The sequence below is a fragment of the Suricata suricatta genome, chromosome 8, assembly GCF_006229205.1.
Source record: "Suricata suricatta isolate VVHF042 chromosome 8, meerkat_22Aug2017_6uvM2_HiC, whole genome shotgun sequence".
NCBI classification, from domain to species: Eukaryota; Metazoa; Chordata; class Mammalia; order Carnivora; family Herpestidae; genus Suricata; species Suricata suricatta.
The window spans coordinates 59,009,976-59,032,057 of NC_043707.1; the positions used below are offsets into that span (position 1 = coordinate 59,009,976).

At 41.6% G+C, this 22,082-nt stretch overlaps 1 protein-coding gene across 3 annotated transcripts in view; it reads right to left on the bottom strand.

Moving 5' to 3' along the window:
• CDC14A (cell division cycle 14A) overlaps positions 1-22,082 on the bottom strand; it is a 150,890-nt gene that overhangs the window by 56,368 nt on the left and 72,440 nt on the right. For all 3 annotated transcript variants that reach the window (XM_029950052.1, XM_029950051.1, XM_029950050.1), the window contains exons 6-8: positions 19,902-19,989; positions 12,917-13,147; positions 5,146-5,284 (exon numbers count right to left, since the gene is read on the bottom strand). In XM_029950052.1, the coding sequence (XP_029805912.1) occupies positions 5,146-5,284; positions 12,917-13,147; positions 19,902-19,989 (458 nt within the window). The remainder of the gene's footprint in view (positions 1-5,145; positions 5,285-12,916; positions 13,148-19,901; positions 19,990-22,082) is intronic.

Sequence of the window (22,082 nt, forward strand, 5' to 3'; positions counted from 1 at the left end):
AAAAGAAGATAAAATAAAAGTGCAGCAATTTTAAGATGTCTGTCAAGATAGACAAATTAACACAGACTGGCGTACAGAATCCAGAAACAAATCCATAAGCCACACTTGGCTTATAATAAATGTGACACTTTAGCAATGTGACAAGGGTAGTTTTTTTTGATAAATTTTGCTGGGTCAACTAGGTATCCATTCAGGAGGGAAAAAAAGGCCTGTGTTTCTATTTCACAATATATTTTTTAAATGTTTTTTAATGTCTATTTTATTTTTGATAGAGAGAGGGAGAGCGCAAGTGGGAAGGGCAGAGAGAAAGAGGGAGACACAGAATCTGAAGACCGGCTCCAGGCTCTGAGCTGTCAGCACAGAGCCCACTGCAGGGCTCTAACCCATGAACCATGAGATCATGACCTGAGCTGAAATCTGGTGCTTAACTGTCTGAGCCACCCAGGTGCCCCTCATAATATATTAAAAAAAAAATTCTTGGGGCGCCTGGGTGGCTCAGTTCATTGAGCATCCAACTTCAGCTCAGGTGATGATCTGGGGGTTAGTGGGTTTGAGCCCCACATCAGGCTCTGAGCTGACAGCTTGGGCCTGGTGCCTGCTTCAGAGTCTGTGTCTCCCTATCTCTGTCCCTCCCCTGCTCTCACATGGTCTCTCTCTCTGAAATGTAAATAAACATTAAAATTAAAAAAAAAAAAAAAGCAATTCCTGTTCCTGCTCAACTATCAGTCTAAATATAATGGGGAAGTCAGTAGATCTGGAGAACAACATAGAAGAATATGGTATGTTTTAGGTTGACAAAGATGTCTTCAACGGAATATAAAAAGCATTACTACAAAGGAAAAGATTAATGAAACTGGACTGCTTCAAAATTAAGAAATTCTATTCAAAAGACACTATGGAAAGAGTGAAAAAGCAAAGCCCAAAAGTAGGAGACTATATCTGCATTCCATAGAATGAACAGTGTGCATGCAACCAGAATACTGAGACGCCTGCAGATTGACAAGAAAAAGACAAACAGCCTGATAGAAAGATGGGTAAGAGATATGCAAACATACCTCATAAAAGAGAATACCCAAAATGGCCAATGAATACATGAAAAGTTCAACCACATTAGTTATCAGGGAACACCAGGTTAAAAGTACAAAGTAAATTATCACTGCAAGCAGAGTATCATGACTTCAATTAGAAGACTGACAATATCGGGGCTCCTGGGTAGATCCGTCGGTTCGGCGTTCAACTCTTGGTTTAGGCTCAGGTCATGATCTCATGGTTTTGTGGGTTCGAGCCCCTCACTGGGCTCTGTGCTGGTGGTGTGGAGCCTGCTTAGGATTCCCTCCCTCCACCCCCCGCCTGCCGTCCATCCCCTGCTCATGCTGTCTCTATCTCTCTCAAAAATAAATAAACTTTAAAACAATTTACAAAAAAAAAAACCTGACATGAAGTAAGTGTGTGAAGAAAGTAAAACTCCCACTCATGGTCGATGGGAATATCAGGGGGCATATCTACTCTGGAAAATCTTCAGTGACCCTGCTATGCAACTAACTGAATGTTCCACTCACAGGTATTCATACAAAGACCGATGTACCAAAGATGTGTAATAGCCCCAACCTGGACACAACTTAAATATCCATCAACAGAAGAACTATAATATTATACATTTAGGCAATGGAATTTTATCCGGCAATGAAATTGAACACACTATTATTAAACATCGCAATAAAATAAGCCAGACACTCATACAGTCTGATTCCATATAAAGTTAAAATCAGGCAAAACTCATCTATGGTGTTGGAAGTGAGGGTAATGGTCCCACAGGCAGAAGAACTGGGTAGTGAACGGAAGGGACACAAGGTAGGCTTTTGGGTGCTGGGAAATGTTCTATATCCTGATCTAGAAAGTGGTTTCATGGAAAAGTTCACTTTGAGAAAATTTACTGAGCCAACCTCTCAAACCACCCACTCCCAGCTCATTATATTCTACCCCCCCAACCCTCTTTCTGGGCTTCAAAAATGGTGGCTTGTTCCTACCCCAGGACTTTTGCATGCCTGTTGCCAAGGATATAACTCAGACTGACAGCACTGGTTCCTTCTCACCGTTAAGGTTCTGGCTCTCTTGACCTTCCGTGACCACCAATCCAAAGGGCTTTCCCACCCCCTGCAATCAAATCCCCCCCAACCATTGGTCTCCACTGTCACATCACCATCAGAAATCATATCGTATAGGGGCACCTGGGTGGCTCAGTTGGTTAAGCGTCCAACTCTTGATTCTGGCTCAGGTCATGACCTCACGATTTGTGAGTTCGAGCCTCACTTCAGGTCTCTGTGCAGACAGCACAGAGCCTGCTTGGGATTCTGTTTCCCTTTCTCTCTCTGCCTCTCCCCTACTGGCTCTCTCAAAATAAATAAACAACAAGAAAAGAACAGGGGTGCCTGGGTGGCTCAGTCGTCTAAGCCTCTGACTTTCACTCGGGCCCTGATCTCACGTTTATGAGTTCAAGCCCTGTGTCGGACTCTGTGCTGATTAAGCTCAGAGCCTGGAACCTGCTTCCGATTCTGTGTTTCCCTCTCTCTCTCTGCCCCTCCCCCTCTCATGCTTTGTCTCTCTCTGTATCGAAAATAAATTTTAAAAAAAACATTAAAAAAAGAAGAAATCATCTCATATATGCACTTCCACACTTCTTTATTGTCTACTCTTTCCACTAGAGATATTACACCCTGGGGGTAATCTTGTCGGTCACGTTCAATGCTGCAAGCCCAGGCCCAAGAGCACAGCCTGACAGAGAGCGCGCACCTAACAAATATCTGTTGGATGAATGAGTGTCACAATTGCACTAAGCAATGTCTTCTGCTACGCGGTCCATCAAGACGCAGGCTTGGAAAGGAAAAACATGAGAAGAGAAGCAGAGAACAAGAGAAGTGTACTTAGTCAAGCACAGCACAGATTTACCTCCGGGGCCGCTCCAAAGTACAAAGCAGATCAGACCCCTACCTCGTTGGAGGTGGTCTAGTAAAGTCTGGGACAGCCGGGATGAGGCAGGCATTTTCCCATGCTGGCACTACCAGAAATATTGCAAACTATGGAAGGTCTAGTGCCTTAAACAAAGAACCTGCCTTCAGGAAGGTTCTGGCCTTGGCATTAGTGACTTATTTTAAGACTGATTTTAACTGAATGATTATAATTAATAACTGATTCTAATGGTTTAATTATAAAAGGAAGTCATTCCTGAACCTCAGTTCTTACAGAAAAGTACTTAGAAAAGTCATATGGACTCACACCTAAGGAATATCCTGAGGTTTCCAGCTTAAGTATCTGTAAGTGAAAAAAAAACACCTTTCTTCAATCTAGAGTGCCTGTGCCTCATACCCTCATTTCTTCTGTTCTTATGTTGAGATGTGGCTGAGGGAGAGGCCTGGCAGGGAGGAGGAGGGAGGAGTGTGCAGGCGTGCGGTGAGAGGGAGGAGGTATCTGACATCCCAGGAAAATGAGTTATCATTCTCCGGCGTCTCCTCACCTTGTGAGCCCCAGCGGCAGCGAGGTGAGCATTTGGCAGGTACCCAGTAAATGAACATTCTTCCAAACAATGGTTTTAAGAAACTGATCAATGTCTTTAAGGAACCAGGCTTAGGGGTGTCTTGGTTTCTGTCCCCTAATGCTAAGGCCATGTGCATATTTAACATTAGCGAGCAATTAGTACAAGCGTCTGGCAGATACCACCAGGCTACAGGCACCCATAATGCAAAATGGAGGCGGCCACCGAGAATCCGGGAAAGAATGCGCTTCTTAAATAACACCATTACTTGAGGTGTATCTCATAGGCCAGCCCTAGGGAAACTGTCTTCTTAAAGATCCTCTTCTTGATCTTCTTCTTTTTTTTTTCTTGTGAATTCTTTTTACTTCTGTTTCATTCTTTAAAGCAAGGGTATATATTCACATTTCCAGCACTATTTTTTTATTCCCTGTGGGACTGGCAGCTAAAGTAATTCCTCATCAGGATTCCTCAAATCCTTTTAACTGTTTCAGATGTGTTCAGCTTACGTAGAGCACCTTTCTGGGAAATTCATGATCATTTGTTTCTCACCAACATAAAACAATTTAAATGGGAAAAAAAAAGGTTAGTTACATAAAAAAAAAAAAAGAATGCTATTCAAAGTACAGCCATCACAGCATAAAAAAATAAATAAATAAAATTTCTGTGTAAGATATAATTGATAATATTTTAGAGCTGGACCTGAATCAGCTAGTGTTAATTTCATCTCCTCATTATTTAAAAAAATTTTTTATGTTTTATTTTTGAGAGAGAGAGTGTGAGCAGGGGATGGGCAGAGAGAGAGGGAGACACAGAATCTGAAGACAGAATCTGAAGAGCTGTCAGCACAGAGCCAGATGCGGGGCTTGAACACATAAACTGTGAGATCATGATCTGAGCCGAAGTTGGCCTCAACTGACTGAGCCACCCAGGTGCCCCATCATTTATTAATTGATAAATTGGTGGTAATTTCAAAAATCTTAAGAAGAACCCAGAAAGGGTTGTTCTTTTATGAGTTAAATCTCTCCACCTTATGGACTAGGGTTTGACAAATAGTTAATGAGTATGTGATTAAATGAATGAATGAATGACTTTATAAGCATTCCTGCAAATAACAGTTATAAAGCAATTTAGCACCATGGCCAGGACTAACACCCCATTCTCTTCCTTCTTCTTTGGTAACTCCTAAGTTGCAGCTAACTTTATTCGTTTAGTAGTTGTCAGGAAAGCACCAATGTCACCGCAATCACTGAGTGACCTTAGTTGTGTTTTTTTTTTCATTCTGCTTTTAGACATGCAAACAAAAGAAAAGAATTAAAAGTGTCCAGTGGGATGACATAAGAAAATCGCACGGTAGCCAGATCACACATAGGAATGACAGAAAAAAGGTAGGCAGAGATGGCTCTGTGGTTTTCTTCTCTCACCTGGTCTAAGAGATAAAAAGGGTACAAAGGTAGAATGCGTTAGCTGTCAAATCAACAATATTCCATTCGAGGCAGACTTCTCTCACAGCGCAGCCATTTATAACCACGGGCTTGACCTGGTCCACAACCAGGAGAACAAGAGGTAGAAATGATTGGAACAAGGATGGGGTACAGTAATGAGGACCATATACTTACTCTTCCAGGAAGTGCTGCTGGGGTCCTATAATGGAGCCTGGCCGGCATATTCTGATCCAAGCAATTATTTCCGCGTGTGTAAACCTGTAGTGTTTCATGACATAACAGGCTATCAACGTCCCTGTTCTCCCAAGACCAGCTGCAAGAAAAGGAAACAGACCAAGAAATACAAAATAGTCCAGCAAATGCACCCACAAAAAAAAAAAATCAAACTGTGCCCAGAAACTGCAATGGTTTACTATACTACCAGGGTTTTAAACCTAGACAATAATGTAATGCTTTTTATATGATGTGGGGTTAAAAGATCATTCTAACTCAAGAAATCTTCTAAAAATAGATTATATAATTAAAATAAGCATCATACCCAATTTCTTAACCTATTTAAGCGGTTAAATTTTTTAAGTTTATTTATTTTTTTTGAAAGAGCGTGCAAGTGGGGGAGGAGCAAAGAATGAGAGACCAAGGATCTGAAGTGGGGTCTGCACTGACCAGTGCAGACCCCGACATGGGGCTTGAACTCACAAACCATGAGATCATCACCCGAACCGAAGTCAGACACTTAACCAACTGAGCCACCCAGGCGCCCAACCTTTTTGTAACTTAATTTAGAATAAGGAATCATAGAATCAAGTGGGCAGACACCACAGGTGTCGTCAAGCCCCACCAACTACCTAACCCACGACTGGTTAAGTCAATACTACCTCTATCAGGTGATCATCCTAACCTCCCCTTCACTCCATCAGAGGCCAGGATTTCATGATTTCCTCAGCCAGTAGTTATTGAGGAAGCATCTACTATTTGCCAGGTACTGCGTAGGAGCTGGGGACACAGTGATAAATAAAAGACAGGGTCCCTGCCCTTGGGAGAGCACACAGTCCACTGAGAAAGAATGAAGCAAAAGTAAGTGCTCAAATCTCATTTCCCCAGACGCCTGCAGTTCCTAACAACTTTTGTGTTGGCTTATTTTCTTACAGTGAATCCAATCTCTGTTACATAAGATTAAGTAATACAGATAGAAATGAATTTCCATGAAATACTGGTTATCATCATGAACTCTGATTTCTTTAAAGTGTTTTTACCCATTGCTGTATTTTTTCCTCTCTCCAAAGAAATAAGGTTATAGGGCTTTATTTACATTTTAGCCAATCTTTTTTAAAAAATACAAACTGACTCCTTCGTTTTGCAAAAACATTCAAAAACTATACCGAGCTACAAGTTCTCAAAAACAGTGGTGGTTATTCATATACCAGAACAAATGAGGCCCAAAGATATTAACCAGGTGACTCATCTTAGTATAGCAAGTGAGTATGGAATTGAGGACCAAAATCTGCCCCCAGGGTCCTGATTCTCATCCTAGAAGTCTCTCCACTCAGCTCACGTTCTGACACTCATTTTACAGGTACTGACTGAGACCAAATGTGTAGGAAACGCCGTGATAGATCTGGAAACAGAAATACGAAGACCAGCAAGATGCTTGCCCTTCATGAACTATACAGGGCTGAACCGATAATGCTTACTTATAAGCATTTTCTAAATCTTTCCACATCTGGTTTCTTGGAGTTAAGAGTCAGTACTATAAATTTTTATTTAAGCATCACCCATGAGCAAGGCAATATGCAGTTATATTTCCACAACTTAAAATCTGTGTCAGATACATTTTTTCCTATAGAAAGATAAAATGGCTCTGTCTTTGTTTTGAGACTTTAAATTCAGGTAGCCAAATGTTTATTCAAGATGCCCCAGACAGGGCTTTCAGCTCACAAGATAAGGGTATAAGCAAGCACGGGATATAATTTTTGACCACAATGAGTGTCAGAGTGGCTGTAGATAGTACGCAAGAAACAGTAACAAAGCAATGAAGTTTGAACCAAAACTGGGCTCTCAGAGGAAGGACGGGGGACCCACACGAGCCACTGGCGTCTTTAAGGAATGTGTCATTGCCGACAAGGACTCTAGCAGACTCTAAAGGATAGGAAGGTCACAAAGTATTTTCAGCAAAGGCTGCAGTGTATGAAAGCCTGGCTGGTCCAGAGAACTGTCAGCGTGTGTCGAGTGCAGAATGAGATCAGATGGGTGGGAAAGGCCAGAATAAAGAGCATCCCCGAGTCAAGAGGAGGGGCCTGGGCTTAGCTGAGGAGGTTCCCAAGACACGAAGGACTGCTGCGCTCTTGTTAGGAGTCCCCAAAGCCAGGTCCACGGTGCTCTGAACACTACGTCGCATCTCCTGCATATATGCATTATTACTCCTCACATGCGTGGAGATGATGCTTTGGTGAACGAAATTCAACTCATTTAAAAAGTATTACAGAAGTCATGATATTATCAATGGCTAATAAACATACAACTGCTATCATGCAAAAACCTGTAATTTTTTCCTTTAACCAATAGAAAGGGCAAAATAAAGCTGCCGTGTATTTCGGGGGCAAGAAAGTGACATGATGAAGGCAGGTGGCCCTGGTGGCAGCATATGGGCCATGCTGGAAAGGCCAGAGAGCAGCCAGGGGTGGGGGGATGGGACAGGAGGCCGAGGCAAGCTGAAGGGGGCGCAGATAGCGCAGCATGGACATGGACGGAGGTGGTGATAAAAAGGGATAAAAAGGAGGATCTGAATTAGAAAGACATTTGGACTACGTCACATGGAAAGTCAAAGATAACTGATATTTTTGGCCTGGAAAACTGGTACAAGGTCAATTTCATCCATGAAATGGATAATAAAAAAAAAAAGTAAATGAGAAAGCTGAAGGCTTTGTTTTTAATTTTTTTATACTTATTTATTTTTGAGAAGCAGAGGGAGACAGAAGTGGGCGGGGGAGGGGCAGAAAGAGAGAGAGACACAGAATCTGAAGCAGGCTCCAGGCTCTGAGCTGTCAGCACAGAGCCCGATGTGGGGCTCAAATCCACGAATGTGAGGTCATGACCTGAGCCGAAGTCAGACTTAACCAACCAAGCCACGCAGGCGCTCCAGATGGCTCTGTTTATCAAATGTTTAAGAAATCTTTTCGCCATAAGGAGGGGTCCTTTTGTCAACGTTCCCTAGTCAAAAAGTAAAGAATATCTTCTCTAATCTCTCCAGTACTTTGAACTATGCCCTGTCTCAGCAGATCTAAGGCACCATCAAGTCGTCTAATGGTGTCATATGCACCCTTATTTAAGTTCTACTAAGGAAGAAACAATTACTGTGACATGCTACCATTGTTCAGATCCATCCGAGTTCCATAAATGTGAAAGTGTGGAAAAGCTGTCCCTAAATCACTGTTTCTCAATCTTTATTTCACTAGTGCCTCCTCCAGGAGCCTCCTTAAGACATTTTTTCCTGATCGTCCCCCGTGATGAAATCTTACCACCACAGTATACTGCATATCACTTTATGCATTGCGTGTACATCTGTTCTTTATGCAGAAAAAGAATGCTGAGGTATAGCTCAGTGGTAGAGCATTTGCCTGCAGAAAAAGAATGTTCCCCCCAGAAAACAATTCTTCCCCATTAGGGGCAATAACGCCAGGTTGCAAATACACAGCAAAACTGCAAATTAGGGTTCTCTGGCTGGCTCCGTCAGTAGAGCATGCAGCTTTTGATCTCAGGGTTGTGAGTTTGAGCCCCACGTTGGGGGTGGAAATTACTTAAAAATGCAAATGAAATTGCAATCAAGCTCATGTTTATAGATACTTGACATTCCCTTCCCTTCCAGCCTTCTTTTTTAAATATTATATTTACACTGTTGTTAGATGGGGGGGGGGGGTGTGGTCTGTTTTCATCTGACGTACCTGATCTCTGTGGAGCTCTCCCTTTAATGTTGGCGTTAAGAGTAATTTGCCTTTCTGTTTCTGTCCAGAGCAGATACTCGCTGCCTCTCTGCAGATTTGTTAACTCTGGACATCTAAAGAGACTACAGGTAACCATGGGGATAAAATGCAGCGGGCAGCCTGGGGGACCCTTGGCAGGAAACTCGGTAGGAACCTGCCTAGGATCCAGGGCGCAGTGAGCTTCCAGCGTCCCCCCTTGGAGTCACTGCTTCCTGGAGGCAATGCTACCTCTCCCTGTTCCCCTCCCTGTGCAAGGGTCCCACTCCCTCGATGAGGCTCCCAGTCACACACACACTCACAACCAAAAAAGGTGGTGCAGAAAATTTTCAAATTTTTCTGAAACTAAAGTTGCTTCCCCCTTTTAAAAAGAGTCTATAATTTAGTTCTATAAAAAGAATGTACTTAGCACGCAATAGTTAGGAGCTCTTACCACAATGCAACAGAATAGGAACATTTCACTAAGTTTCTATAAAAACTTTAACAAATTTCTTAGAGCATTCATAATTAAAGGGCTCCCTGACACAGCAAGACAAGATGTCGAAAAGTATTCTATTTATACCAAGTGAAATGCTGATTCCCTTATAGTTATGGGCACTTTCTGAAATCCTAGAGAACATCAACAATCACATATCAGAACATCACAGTGTCCCCAGTTTTTAAATTATTATTTGTGCTAGAAATTTTCAGAAATTCATAGCCATCCTTTTAACAACTGGAAGGCAAACTATAGATACTCAGTCATCGGTAAGATTTCACACATTCCCAGCAAATTAATTTCTAGTTTGATTCTGTGTATAGCACTTTATGTTGAGGTAGGACATAACATTCTCTTTCCAGCAGCTTTGAAAGTTCATGTGACATAGAATAAGATTCTCTCTCCCTCCTCCTTGTACTTCAATTAAAATGCTCAGTGCTACTTCAATTCCCAGAAAATTAGACTGACTTAATTAGGGCAGATGTCAAAATAATTAACAGGCCTATAGTAGATAAGTATGCTATTAAAAGCAATACATCTGTAATTAAACTGAAGGTGTAATCTTCCTAAAAGGAAGCCTACCTCTGTGTACAAGAGGAAGCAAATGAAATAACATCATCCAGAAGATGTCACCACATGGAAATGTGACCTTCCCATACAAGAACTCAGCTCAATGCTAACAGTTCTGATTTTAAATAAAAGTATAAAATCCTCTGCAGCATAAAATACACAGACACCTTGTATTTTTTTAACGTTAACATTCATGGATATAGCACAGAGAATATCTGTAATAAGAATGCTGAATACATGAAGTTTCATCTTTATTATTTCAGTTAGGTGACAAATGCTATCAAGAGAGATGCTGATACTCAAAAGAAAATGAAAACACTAATTCAAAAAGACATATGCACCCTATTTATTGCATCATTATTTACAATAGTCAAGATACAGAAGCAATGTAAGTGTCCTCTGATAGGTAAATGGATAAACAATATGTGATTCTCTCTCTCTCTCTCTCTCTCTCTCTCACACACACACACACACACACACACACACACACACACACACACACACTGGAATATTACTCAGCCATAAAAAAGAATGAGATCTTTTTTTTTTTTTGCCATTTGCAACAACATGGATGGCCCTAGAAGATACTATGCTAAGTGAAATAAGTCAGACAGAAAGACAAATAACATACAGTTTCACTCATATGTGGAATCTAGAAAGCAAAACAAACAAAAAAGTAGAAATAGACCCATAAATACAGAGAACAAACTGGTGGTTGCCAACATGGATGGAGGTGAAAGGCAAAGTGGGGGAAGGGGAAAGGGAGACAGAGGCCTCTAGTGAAGGAATTAATAAGTCCCCAGGGTGAGAGGGACAGCATAGGAAACTGTCACTGGTATCATAACAGTGTTGTGTGGTGACAGACGGCGGCTACACTTAACAGACGGTGAGCACAGAACCTAGACTTGTCCAATCACTATGCTACACATCTTAAACTAAGGTAATGCTATGAACCAACTATAATTTTTTTAAAAAGGTACTGAGTTTTAATGACAGCTCTGCATGTCTTCTCCCATGAATTTGTCAATCTAAGACATGACACACAGATAAGCTCTATGACTTGGTGATCATAAAATTGACTAGGAAATACGGCCAGACTAATCTGAGGGAAAATACTGATTTTTATGACACAAAAATAAATGTTGAGAAGGAAATAGGAGTATTTCCTACTAAATGTTGGTAGCTGCGGTCTGCCCCTTAGCTCTCAAGTTCCACTGATACCGACAAGTCTGAGACGCAGGCTGTTTGTGGGGCCCGGGCAATCTTTACCAGAATGAGCTGGAAAGGCGGCCTTAGGGGCCGCATGGCGCAGACCCTGGGCAGGCTAGCCCTCCACCACTGTGACCTGGTCAGGACGATAGCAGTCTGCAGGGAGCCAACGCGACACGCAACTGAGAGGCCCCACACCCTCCGAAGGCAGGACGTCCTGCAACCAGGGTCCCCATCTTGCTGAGAAACGGGAAGAGGATGGGGGCGGCTCTGTTGATGTGGACGGATCCTCCATCTCGCTGGGTCTCCGGCGAACGGCAGCCCGCCGTGGCCGCTCACGTGTCAGCCAAGTAACTCCACCTACTCAAATCTTAAACATAGGAACAAAGGCCTACAAAATGGTATTTCAATTTCTGTCAGCACCAGAGCCATGCTTGTCGGAATAAGTCAGAGCAGAACTAGGCACTTGAAAAGAACAGTACAGTCCCCAACACCTACTAGACAATTAGCATAAACGCCGCAGAAACCAGTTATCAGACTCAAAGTCGTGACAGCAGCGCCACCTCGTGGCACTAGGAAATGCTGCATGTGAGGAACTAGACTGGTCCCAGAGTGGCCAAAGAGAAGCCTTCAGTCCCTCAAATCAAAGACCCCTGTAAAATACCTCCAAAATGGAATTTGAGGGGCACCTGGGTGGCTCAGTTTGTTAAGCACCCAACTTCGGCTCAGGTCATGATCTCGCGGTTTGTGAGTTCGAGCCCTGAGACAGGCTCCGTGCTGACAGCTCAGAGCCTGGAGCCTGCTTCAGATTCTGTGTCTCCCTCTCTCTCTGTTCCTCCCCCACTTATGCTCCGTCTTTCTCTCTGTCACAGATAAATAAATATTTTAAATATTTTTAAAATAAATAAATAAAATGGAATTTGATCCTGCTGAGTCTAATGAGGCTTAGAGAAAATGTTACTTCCTGTTTTCTGAGTAGCCAACACAATGTTGCCAGATAAAATGCAGACTGTATGCTCCATGACATATTTGAAATGTATGAAAAAATATATTCATTGTTTATCAAAGATTCAAATTTAACTATGCATCCTGTATTTTTATTTGCTGACTGTGGCAACCTCAGAGCTCCTAGAATCTAAAGGACCTCTGCCCGAAAATACCCACCCCTTGAGGGCAGAGATTCACTTACACAATCAGGTCGTTCAGTTCACTCAAAGAAGCAGGACCACGTCTGCAGCAAGTAAGCTGGCTTAGCCCAGGGTGCTGTGGGCAGGGAAGACACTCTGGTCCCTGATACAAAAGGCTAGCTAGGGAAAGGCGGGCGTAGAGGGCAATTCGGGGGTCCAGACAGCTGGGTCATGAACTGGGGCATTAAATATCAAAAGGAGAGAGGCAATTCTGGAAGAAAGAGGAAAAAAAACCTAACAACTCTTCCTCGGGACAACTGTAGCAATCTAAGGCACACAGATGTGCCGCTGTGATTTCCCTCGTGGGGCCTGGTGTCAGTGAGCAAGCTTGGTGAGGGAAGGCCAGAAAAACTGCCCCGGCCAGAAAGCCTTACCGCCACCGATGATCCATGTCCGAGCAAACCTTTCCTTGGGGAGGAATTACTTAAATTCTGTTTCCTAAGACACTAACTGGTTCTGTTCCGCATGATTTGCTGCCTGTTGCCTCGCCCCCTCTTGGAGCCGCAGCGGCCACCAGGGCCACGCACCTTTGCAGTGGACCGCGATCGCCCCGTCCGTGTTCTCGCAGATGTTCAGGAACCTCCGCACGATGGTGTCGCTGGGCGTGCTGCCGTCGATGAAGAAGAGGTCGTGGTGCTCGAAGCCGGCGTCGGTGAAGCGCTTGGCCTCGTAGATCTTTTTGTTCAGCCTCACGACTGCGGTCACGTTATGCTTTTTGAAGTAAGGAAAGTAGGCCTCAGGGGCGTGCAGAGGATAGCCTGAAGGGGAAACGGAGCTGTGAGCACAAGGCACGCCTGCCACCTTTCACACCCAGAAACACAAAAACCTTTCACAATCAAGTGCATGGACCTCAACAGAGAACAGGAGAAAAGTGCATTTCCCAAGAGAGGAAGAGGTCAAAGCACATTCCTAAAGCAGCAGCAGTCTAAATAACTTAAAAAAAAAAAAAACCCACAGGAGGGGAAAAACCTTCTCTGAGTATTGGAAATAGCTCATGAAGAGTCCAACCTCCACGCACAGGATTCGCATCCTGCAGCCTTGCCTCGCAAACTGAAAGGCCTTTGAATGTGCCCAGTAGGCCTGAACGATTCTTAGTGCTTTTTCTTCCGTTTGACAGATACTTTTCCATTACAGTTAAACTCTTCCTGCCAGGGGGTTAGTTTCCATCCATAGTGCAATCCATGCCACAAAAGAGATTATTATTTATTAAGCACCTAACATGTATAAGTAGCCATCACATAGAATTTCTTTAATTTCTCAAAATAGCCCGTTAAGATAAGAATAGTTCATCCCATTTAACAGATTGAGAAACTAAGACAGTTTAATAATTTTTGTAGACATTTTCTCTTTTGAAGGGCAGGGGTACAGGTGGAGAGCCTCTAACTGCCCTTTCGTTTCCAGGAGATCCGGTATCACAAGAATATTCCCCAGGTCTCCGCTCCTCAGCCCCCAAAGGCAAGCACCTGCTGGGCGGCATTCTCCTCCGAGCTCCCAATACCAGCCCGGCTGCCCTCCCAAGACCACAGCTTCTGGTAACCTCACTTTCTCCCTCTTTAACGGCAGTAACTGTTTCTTCCATAACATTCTGGTTTCCTCAGTGTTGCTTTTTCCGTTTTAGCCCTTTCAGTAACAAACCCCTTGTGTGAAACTCCCTCTGAAGTGTGTGGATTCCCTCTCCCTGCCTGGATTCTGCTGAGATGTGATCTCCCTTGAACCCTGCTCCTTTTCTAGGCCTCCCTCTCCAGCCTTCCCGTGGAGGCAGTGAGATCCACAGCATAACCCCAAACAATGCCTTTCAAAGGTTTAATTTACCAGAGTTGGGTTCTGTTGCCTGTAACCGAGAGCCCTAACCGGTATACCTGGCCAAGGTCACCCAGTGGGTGGGGGCAGAACTGGAAGGCAGGTCAAAGTAACCCACAGCCCAGATAGGTGGTGTTTACAGGCCATGCTGCTTCTGAGCAAACAGGGAGTACAGAACGGATTTTCCATTCTCTGGGTAGAAGCAGTAACTTACACACACACACACACACACACACACACACACACACACACACGTTTAGAGAAAATGGATGCTTTTCTACTTTGAAAAAACAAACTTGTTTTCCTACTAGGCTCAACTCATTTTCCAGCAACAGATTTACAGCCTAAAGGAGAAAAGAACCCTGGTTGGTACAAGGAAACAAGAGCTTCTCTACCATGTATGATGGTAAGAAGAGGACTCACAAACCCACGGGGAGTCTTCCCTGGGGTGAGCGCTTCTGGCCCTGGGTTCCTCACATGCCTGGGACCTCCGGGATGGCACCTGTTACCTGGTGTGCTAGTGGCTGGTTTAGGGTCAATCCCCTAGACTGGAAGAGCCTTTCTTTTCACATATTAATTTCTATCAGGAGTAAATGGCATTATAGGTAATACACTTAAACCAACTATTAAGAGAAATTATGCATACATTTGGATTTTAAAAAGTGGACAGTTATCCATATATGGCACTAGGATACAGAAATAACAATAATGATAATAATCATAACTAATGTTTACTAAACACTTACTATGTGCCCGGCACTAAACTTCAGTGCTTCAGATGGATTATTTCATGAAACCGCAATTACCCCCAATTACTGCTGCCTAGAAAAGGGAACGGGCCCCCACACACAGCTAGTAAGAGACAGAGGCAGCCTCTGAACTGCGGCAGTCAGAATCCAGGGCCTGTGCTGGGGCCAGTTTCAAGTAAGATCAACTTGATTCTGTTGGTCTCCAAATAAAGGAACATTATATGAACGTTAGGGGCTGCACTTCCTAGAGCTGGTGAACAGGTTTCTTTAAAATCCCCCAAACTCTTTCAAGTGAGTTGTAACCAACGACAATGAGGATCTACTCTGACTTCTGAATCACTAACTGTAGGTACTGCTGCATTTGGGACTGGTTTTAGCAACGCGCAGAACAGACATTCATCAGCGCCTTCCTCCATTTGGCCTCTAGATGGCGCCCTGGCATCAGTGAAGCACAGGCAGAGCCCAAGAGCGGAGTGGAATCAGAATTTCAGAGCAGAGAGATTTAAAACTCATCTCTTCCCCAGCCCCTCATTTAAAGTTGGGAAACTGAAGAACAGCAGTCAAAGGACTAGTCCACTCAGTCACTATCAAGAGTAAAAACCTCAAGATGGGCAGGCTAATGTAGGACGCAATAAAATATGTTTATTAGGGGGTCGCCTGGGTGGCTCAGTCGGTTAAGGCTCCGACTTCGGCTCAGGTCAGGTCTCACGTTCGTGGGTTCGAGCCCCGCGTCAGGGTCTGTGCTGACAACTAGCTCAGAGCCTGGAGCCTGCTTCCTGTTCTGTGTCTCCTTCTCTCTCTGCCCCTCCCCCTCTCATGCTCGGTCTCTGTATCAAAAATAAATAAAACATTAAAAAAATGTTTATTAGGCTAATTGAGAGAAGGTAATCAGAATATCTGCTATCTAATAAGCACCTGTGCTTGACGCTGTGCAAGGCACTTCATATAATACCTCTGATCTTCACTACATGCCTGCATTGTACAACCTATTTCCCCCCGTTTGATATACAAGGAAACTGATGCTCAGAGCCGTTGAGATCTGGGAAGTTCATACAGCCAGTTAGGGGCAGAGTCAGGCTCCACTGCCCAAGCTCTGCATACCTGCGTCTGTCATGAAATGAGCAGGCTCAACCAGGTTCAAATTGTTGCAATTCCCTCTCTCAGGCCGTCTTTGTGCTTTTTCCTTTTCATTCTTTTCTTTCTTTTTTTTTTTTAATAGAGATAAGAACATTGCCATCAGAGAGTTGGGAGGATTTTTTGGAAAACTGGAAATCCAAAATACATTTCATTCTACTGCTATATTATTCATAGAGCATCTCAAACTTATTTAAGTAAAAAAAGGCAGAGCTCAACAACATCAATGACAAAGGTCAGGGCCCTTCACTCCCTCAGCATCGAAATAATGTGGACCCAGATGACTGTAAGAACTGCGTTTGGTCTCTGCTGACACAACACACGCAGAAGACTCTCACGGTGCATTCTGCCCAGGTCCTAAGATTTTAGGGCTTCTGTCGCTACATCTCAGCAATGGCTATCTGAGTATTAATTTCTTTAAAATCTATCTTTTCTATTAACGAACCCCTACATGACTTTCAGGCTCCCCAGGAAACACATTTAAACTGCATTTTTAAAAAAATGCAGATTTCACTGTAATTAGATCAAATTTATTAGTTCCATCACACAATTATTTTCTTAAGCTCAATAAACATTTACAAAGTTAAAGCCCTTTTACAAAAACTATGATGAAGCTTCTAGCGAATATCAGATCTTAAAATGGGGAGTCCAGTAGAATATCAGTATTTACCAATGACAACCTTAGGTGAGATTGTTCTAGGCATCATGAAAATCAACAAATACTAGGTGAGCAGCCCTTTCAGACCTTTTCTCTCGATGTTTGAAGACACAATATATGCAGAGGGAAAAAAGATACATAGAGAGCAAGATCTTAAGGGCTTATTTCTAGATTATTTCATTAAAGTTGACTTTCCTTTATATTGCTTAAATTTCCTATAGTGAACAAGTACTTCCTCTGTAATAAGATGAAAAAGAACATAGAATTTGGAATCAGAGACCTGTGTTGGAATCCAAACACTGCTACTTTCTGGCTGTGTAAACCTGGGCAAGTCAGGTAACTCCTCTGAGCCTCTGTCTTCTTCTCTTCCGTAAAATAACTCCCACCTCCCCCAGAGGGTGGTTCTGATTATTACAGAGATATAAAAAGCTTAGCACCATTCCTGGTATATACGCAAATGGTAGTTATAATTATTTCGCAATATTACAATATGTGACCAAAAGGAATTTTTTAAGATTTTTGACAATTAAGGAAGTACAGTCTTCCCATTATAAAATAAATAAGACAGAGGGATATAATAGACAGCATAGGGAATATACTCAATAATACTGTAACAACTTTGCACGATGGCAACAAGACTTAATGTGGTGCCCTTGTCCCAATGTATAGAAATATCAAATCACTAGGTTACACACCTAAAAATAACACAATATTGTAGGTCAACTGTTCTTCAACTAAAAAAAAAACCTGACACATAAATATTCATAGCCTTTTATCTGCTGGTCCTACTACTTAAGAACTTAGAGAGGAAAACAGAACTACAAAAAAATGCATGAATATGTGTGCCAAATGACAGTTTTTTTAAAAAAAACTGTAAACAATGTAGATTTCATTCAAAAAGTAATTAATTAATAGCATTATGACACATTGCTGAATAATATACAATGCAGTCATGGAAAAGTATAATGAAAATCTACATTTACTACCATGAGAAGTCTGTAGTATGTTGGGTGAAAAAAGCTAATATAACACAGGAATCATGATGCTATGCTTGTAAAGAAAGAAAGGTTTACTTTTATAAGTGCGTGCACGTGTGTGTGTGTGTGTGTGTGTGTGTGTGTGTGTGTGTGTGTGTTCCACTGGAAGAGGGGGAAATGTGTGCAGGCAAATCCAGAGAAGCAGATGGAAAGAAAATTAGAACCCCCTATTATCCCACCACCAACGAGTAACCCTTGAAAACTTGGGTAGAATTACAGGTCATTTTTATGCTTTTTATTAATTCATCTGCAGTTTATTTTTTTCATATATTTTTTCATATGCATTACCTCTCTAAAAAATATTTTAAATGATTCTTTAAATTACACCTCTCATTTTCTCTTTAAGAAAATGTGACAAAACACGTGAATCCTAAACACCAAAATTCTTTCAACTTCATCAAATAAACACCCACCGACAAAGGCACTACGGAAACCATACACCTACTGAGATGTTCTGAGTCAGATGGCTTTGCACAGGAGGCCAGAGGTGAATTTAATCACTCCTGTATGAAAGACCAACCGCCAGAAAGCAGTTTCCCGGGGGCACATACCATGCTAGTCCTAACAACCCTCATCACAGACGGTTAATCAATGTCTGGAGCAAAATAAGTTCATGAACAAATTCATGAATGAAAAGATAGAATCCTGGCTGCAGTACAGAGGCCTCCTATCTGGGAGCTTACGTCTCTAGACCTGTGTCTCCCGTCACAGGGAAGCGTGATTCAAGGAGAGATCCCTGGAGGGTGTGTCACAGGTACGAGCTGAGAAGCACACGTGTGGGGGTGCAAACAAACCAGCAAATGTAAATGCATGAATAACAATGTATAATGAAACTAGAGTTTAGAATTAATACACAGGATGACGTGGGGCTCCTGGGTGGCTTAGTTGGTAAAGCGTCCGACATTGGCTCAGGTCACGAATTCACAGCTCATGAGTTTGAGCCCGATGTCGCTCGGTGCTGACAGCTCAGAGCCTGGAGCCTGCTTCGGATTCTGTGTCTCCCTCTCTCTCTGCCCCTCCCCTACATGCACTCTGCTCTGTGTGTGTGTCTCTCTGAAAACTAAATAAACATTAAAAAAATTTTTTTAAATACTTAGGATAATGATAATTCAGAAAGGAGAATAAATCTCAATCAGGGGTTTTTGGATTACGTTCCTTCAAAACATTGATGTTCCTGGTCTGTGAGCAGATAGAAAAAACAAGGAGCTATTGTGTTTATAAATGAAAATCTTAAATTTTATGTACTCCTCCCATAACTTATCCTTAAATCTTTGGCCCCTATCATCATGTGTCTTCTAGGAATGTAACAGATGAAAATAAATAAGTAGAAAATAAATATTAATGGGAAAACTCACATAGCTGATCATGTATCATTCAAGAGGCTTATTTTGTTTTGTGCTCTTTTTTTTTTTTTGGTGTCTTAAGTATGTTTGCCCCTGGTTATACCTATACTGCAAATGAGTAATTTAATTACTGTCAGCTAGAAAAGTATTCTCGTCATCATTATGGAACTAAATAAATAGATCAGTATAGTGGCAACGTTTAGGAGCCAAGCTCTAGGATGGAGTACCAGTTCACCCTATTACTCAGGGCAAATTCCCTACTCATAAGCCTCAGTTTCTTCCTCTGCAAAATGGAGATGAATGTACCAATAGCTCACAGAGGTGCTTGTGCATTAAGTGAGATAATGCTGGGATGAGCTAGTAACTAGTGCACAGCGAGTCCTCAATAAATGAACCTATTGACACCACCATCATCATTGTGGCTGCAAGAGGTTCCCCAGAGCACACCTTGATGCAGTGCTCCACCACCAAATAAATCTCAGAACTATTGACAAAATTCAACAATCGGCTTATTAGTTTGACCAGTCTGCTTCTCAGATTCTTCTTTGATAATTGGGTCAGGGAAAATGAGAATCCTATTTGTGGCAATCTAAAAATTTTCTAGTTTAAAAACAGTGATTTACCACCTACAAACTATAATATTTAACACACTAATTACTACTGTTCAAGTTTTAATTAATAAATATTCTTTGGAGAATATTATCAAATGAAGGGATTATCCGAGGAAATTAAGAAATTAAAGAAGATGAACTGAAGTAAATTTTTGGATGGTAAAGTAAAGAAAAACCTACCATTTTCAATTTTGCTTTTTGGATGTGGTCCACTAAATGCTAAAAATTTTCCTGGAACAATCCAGTTGAAGTCACCATTTTCAACTCGCTGGCAGAATTTTGTGAGAAAAGAGAAGAAAAATATTTTATAATTCTTATACAACTTAGGAAACCCTTACAAACAAAACTGCTTTTCACTCGGTTAGTACTATTGGACACACATGAAGACAAAGTAATATGCTTAAAATAAAAACATACATCTAATTCTCAAAATGATATTTCAATACACCTCCGAAAAAGTTTTATGTAGACTGTATGAAAAGGTTAGAAAATTATATTTAAAGTGTAGGTACTCTGTTTAAAATAATTTTGTCCCCTGGCTACTCTGCAATGACATGAAATGAAAACAAATATTACTTGTCCCTACAATAAATAAAAGGGCAAAAAGATGAAAGACAGAAAATAATAAGTACTTTTCATGAACATGGTAAACATATTTTATAAAATGAAAAAAAATCTATAAATATCAGGGTCATAGTGAACACACTTCCATTTTCTTTTTTTCTGTTTTTATAGAAAACAGTGCTGTTGTCAGTGCTGATTTTTGGACTGGGAAACAGAAGGAGGCAAGAGTGAGGAACAGAGGATCATTAAACCCTCAATGTATATCACAAACTCGAGTCAGCCAAGGTCTATGGCAGGTGTTGCAAACCCAAACAGCAACATGGGTCCGAGAAGAGACATAAATGCATGCAGGCAGGTGCTCCTCAGCTCTGGCTAATTTAGTCACCTTGCAGGAAAGGCTAACTGAGTGGCTGATTTTCTGAATGGATTTTCATGTGAAATCTCTCTGTATTTAATGTTGACTATTTTAAGTTTTTAAATATTATGAAACTAAATAAAACACATTTGTGGGCAGACTGTGATCACCAGTCATCAACCTCTGGTCTACACTCTCTAAAAGGTCTTCAGTAGACCTGAAGATCAGCAGCTTGCTACTGCTCCATTATTTCCTCCATTGCCTTCCCTTCCTAATGTGCCTCTAAACCCATGGTACACTGGGGCAGGGCTGAGGATACCCAGGATTCTGCAGGGAGTTAGGACATATCTGTGCAATGCATCATAATATACATGTGTCACTTCCTCACATAAGCATTCTTTAGCCCGCCTGCAACCCCACCCCTACCCCACCACCAGGGCCACCTTCTAGTCTCCGTCTCCACCCTCAGGGCTCTCTAGCACTGCACAGACACCTCCCCAGGCTGAGAAGGAAGGCAGTTCTCTTTACTGGGCCAAGAATATCCACTAAAAAGGCTCTCTCCTCTACCACTGATGGCAAAGACCTCAATGTAGGAATATTTATCAAATACAGTTTGCACTCTACTGTAGGAGCTCTTAACTATTTGTTAAATTAATTGGACTAAAACTATCAAGGAAACCTGGCGCCTCTACTTTAATTGCTTATACTACCATTATCATTTCCCATTTTCATGAAAATCAAAAGTTAGCTGTACAATTCCTATGTTTCAAATGAGAGATTTCTTTCCAGTTATAAAAAGTTATAAAAATGAAACCATACATGACACTATAAATGTCTGAATTCTGTTCATCTATCTGTAATATCTCCATACCCCAATATCTAATGTCCTCCTAATGCCAGAAATAAAATCTTAGGGATACCGTGAGGCTATGATTACACATGCCAAGTTATATCTCAAGTACACATGTCTACTTTTAACAATTTGAATAAAGAATCTAATATATAGCTCTTTATGATAATTAAACTTTTTCTTGTTTAAAGAAAGCAGTCTCTAATGGTCCAATATCCCTCTTAAATAATTAATAAATGTAAAACATTACTTAAAAATTCAAAAATAAAGGTATGCTCTAATTGTCAAAAGGCTAAAGGCAATTCTTTATGAACAGTAAAAGAAAACAGGTTTCTATGTTCACTATTTCTGTATCCTTGACCACGAGGTAAGCCTAGATAAATATATTGTGCTGTTTACTTGGATTACAGACATTCATTTGGTTAAACAGTAACCTTTTATAATCAATCATACGAAGAAAGGCAATGAACTCACTAAGATACATTCACTCACAAAACCAAAGAAATATGTTTGCAAATCTGCCTACCCAAAAAGACAAACATTAGATAATACTGGACTATATGCAGTAGCCTGGATAAAGTTGAGGGAGTAA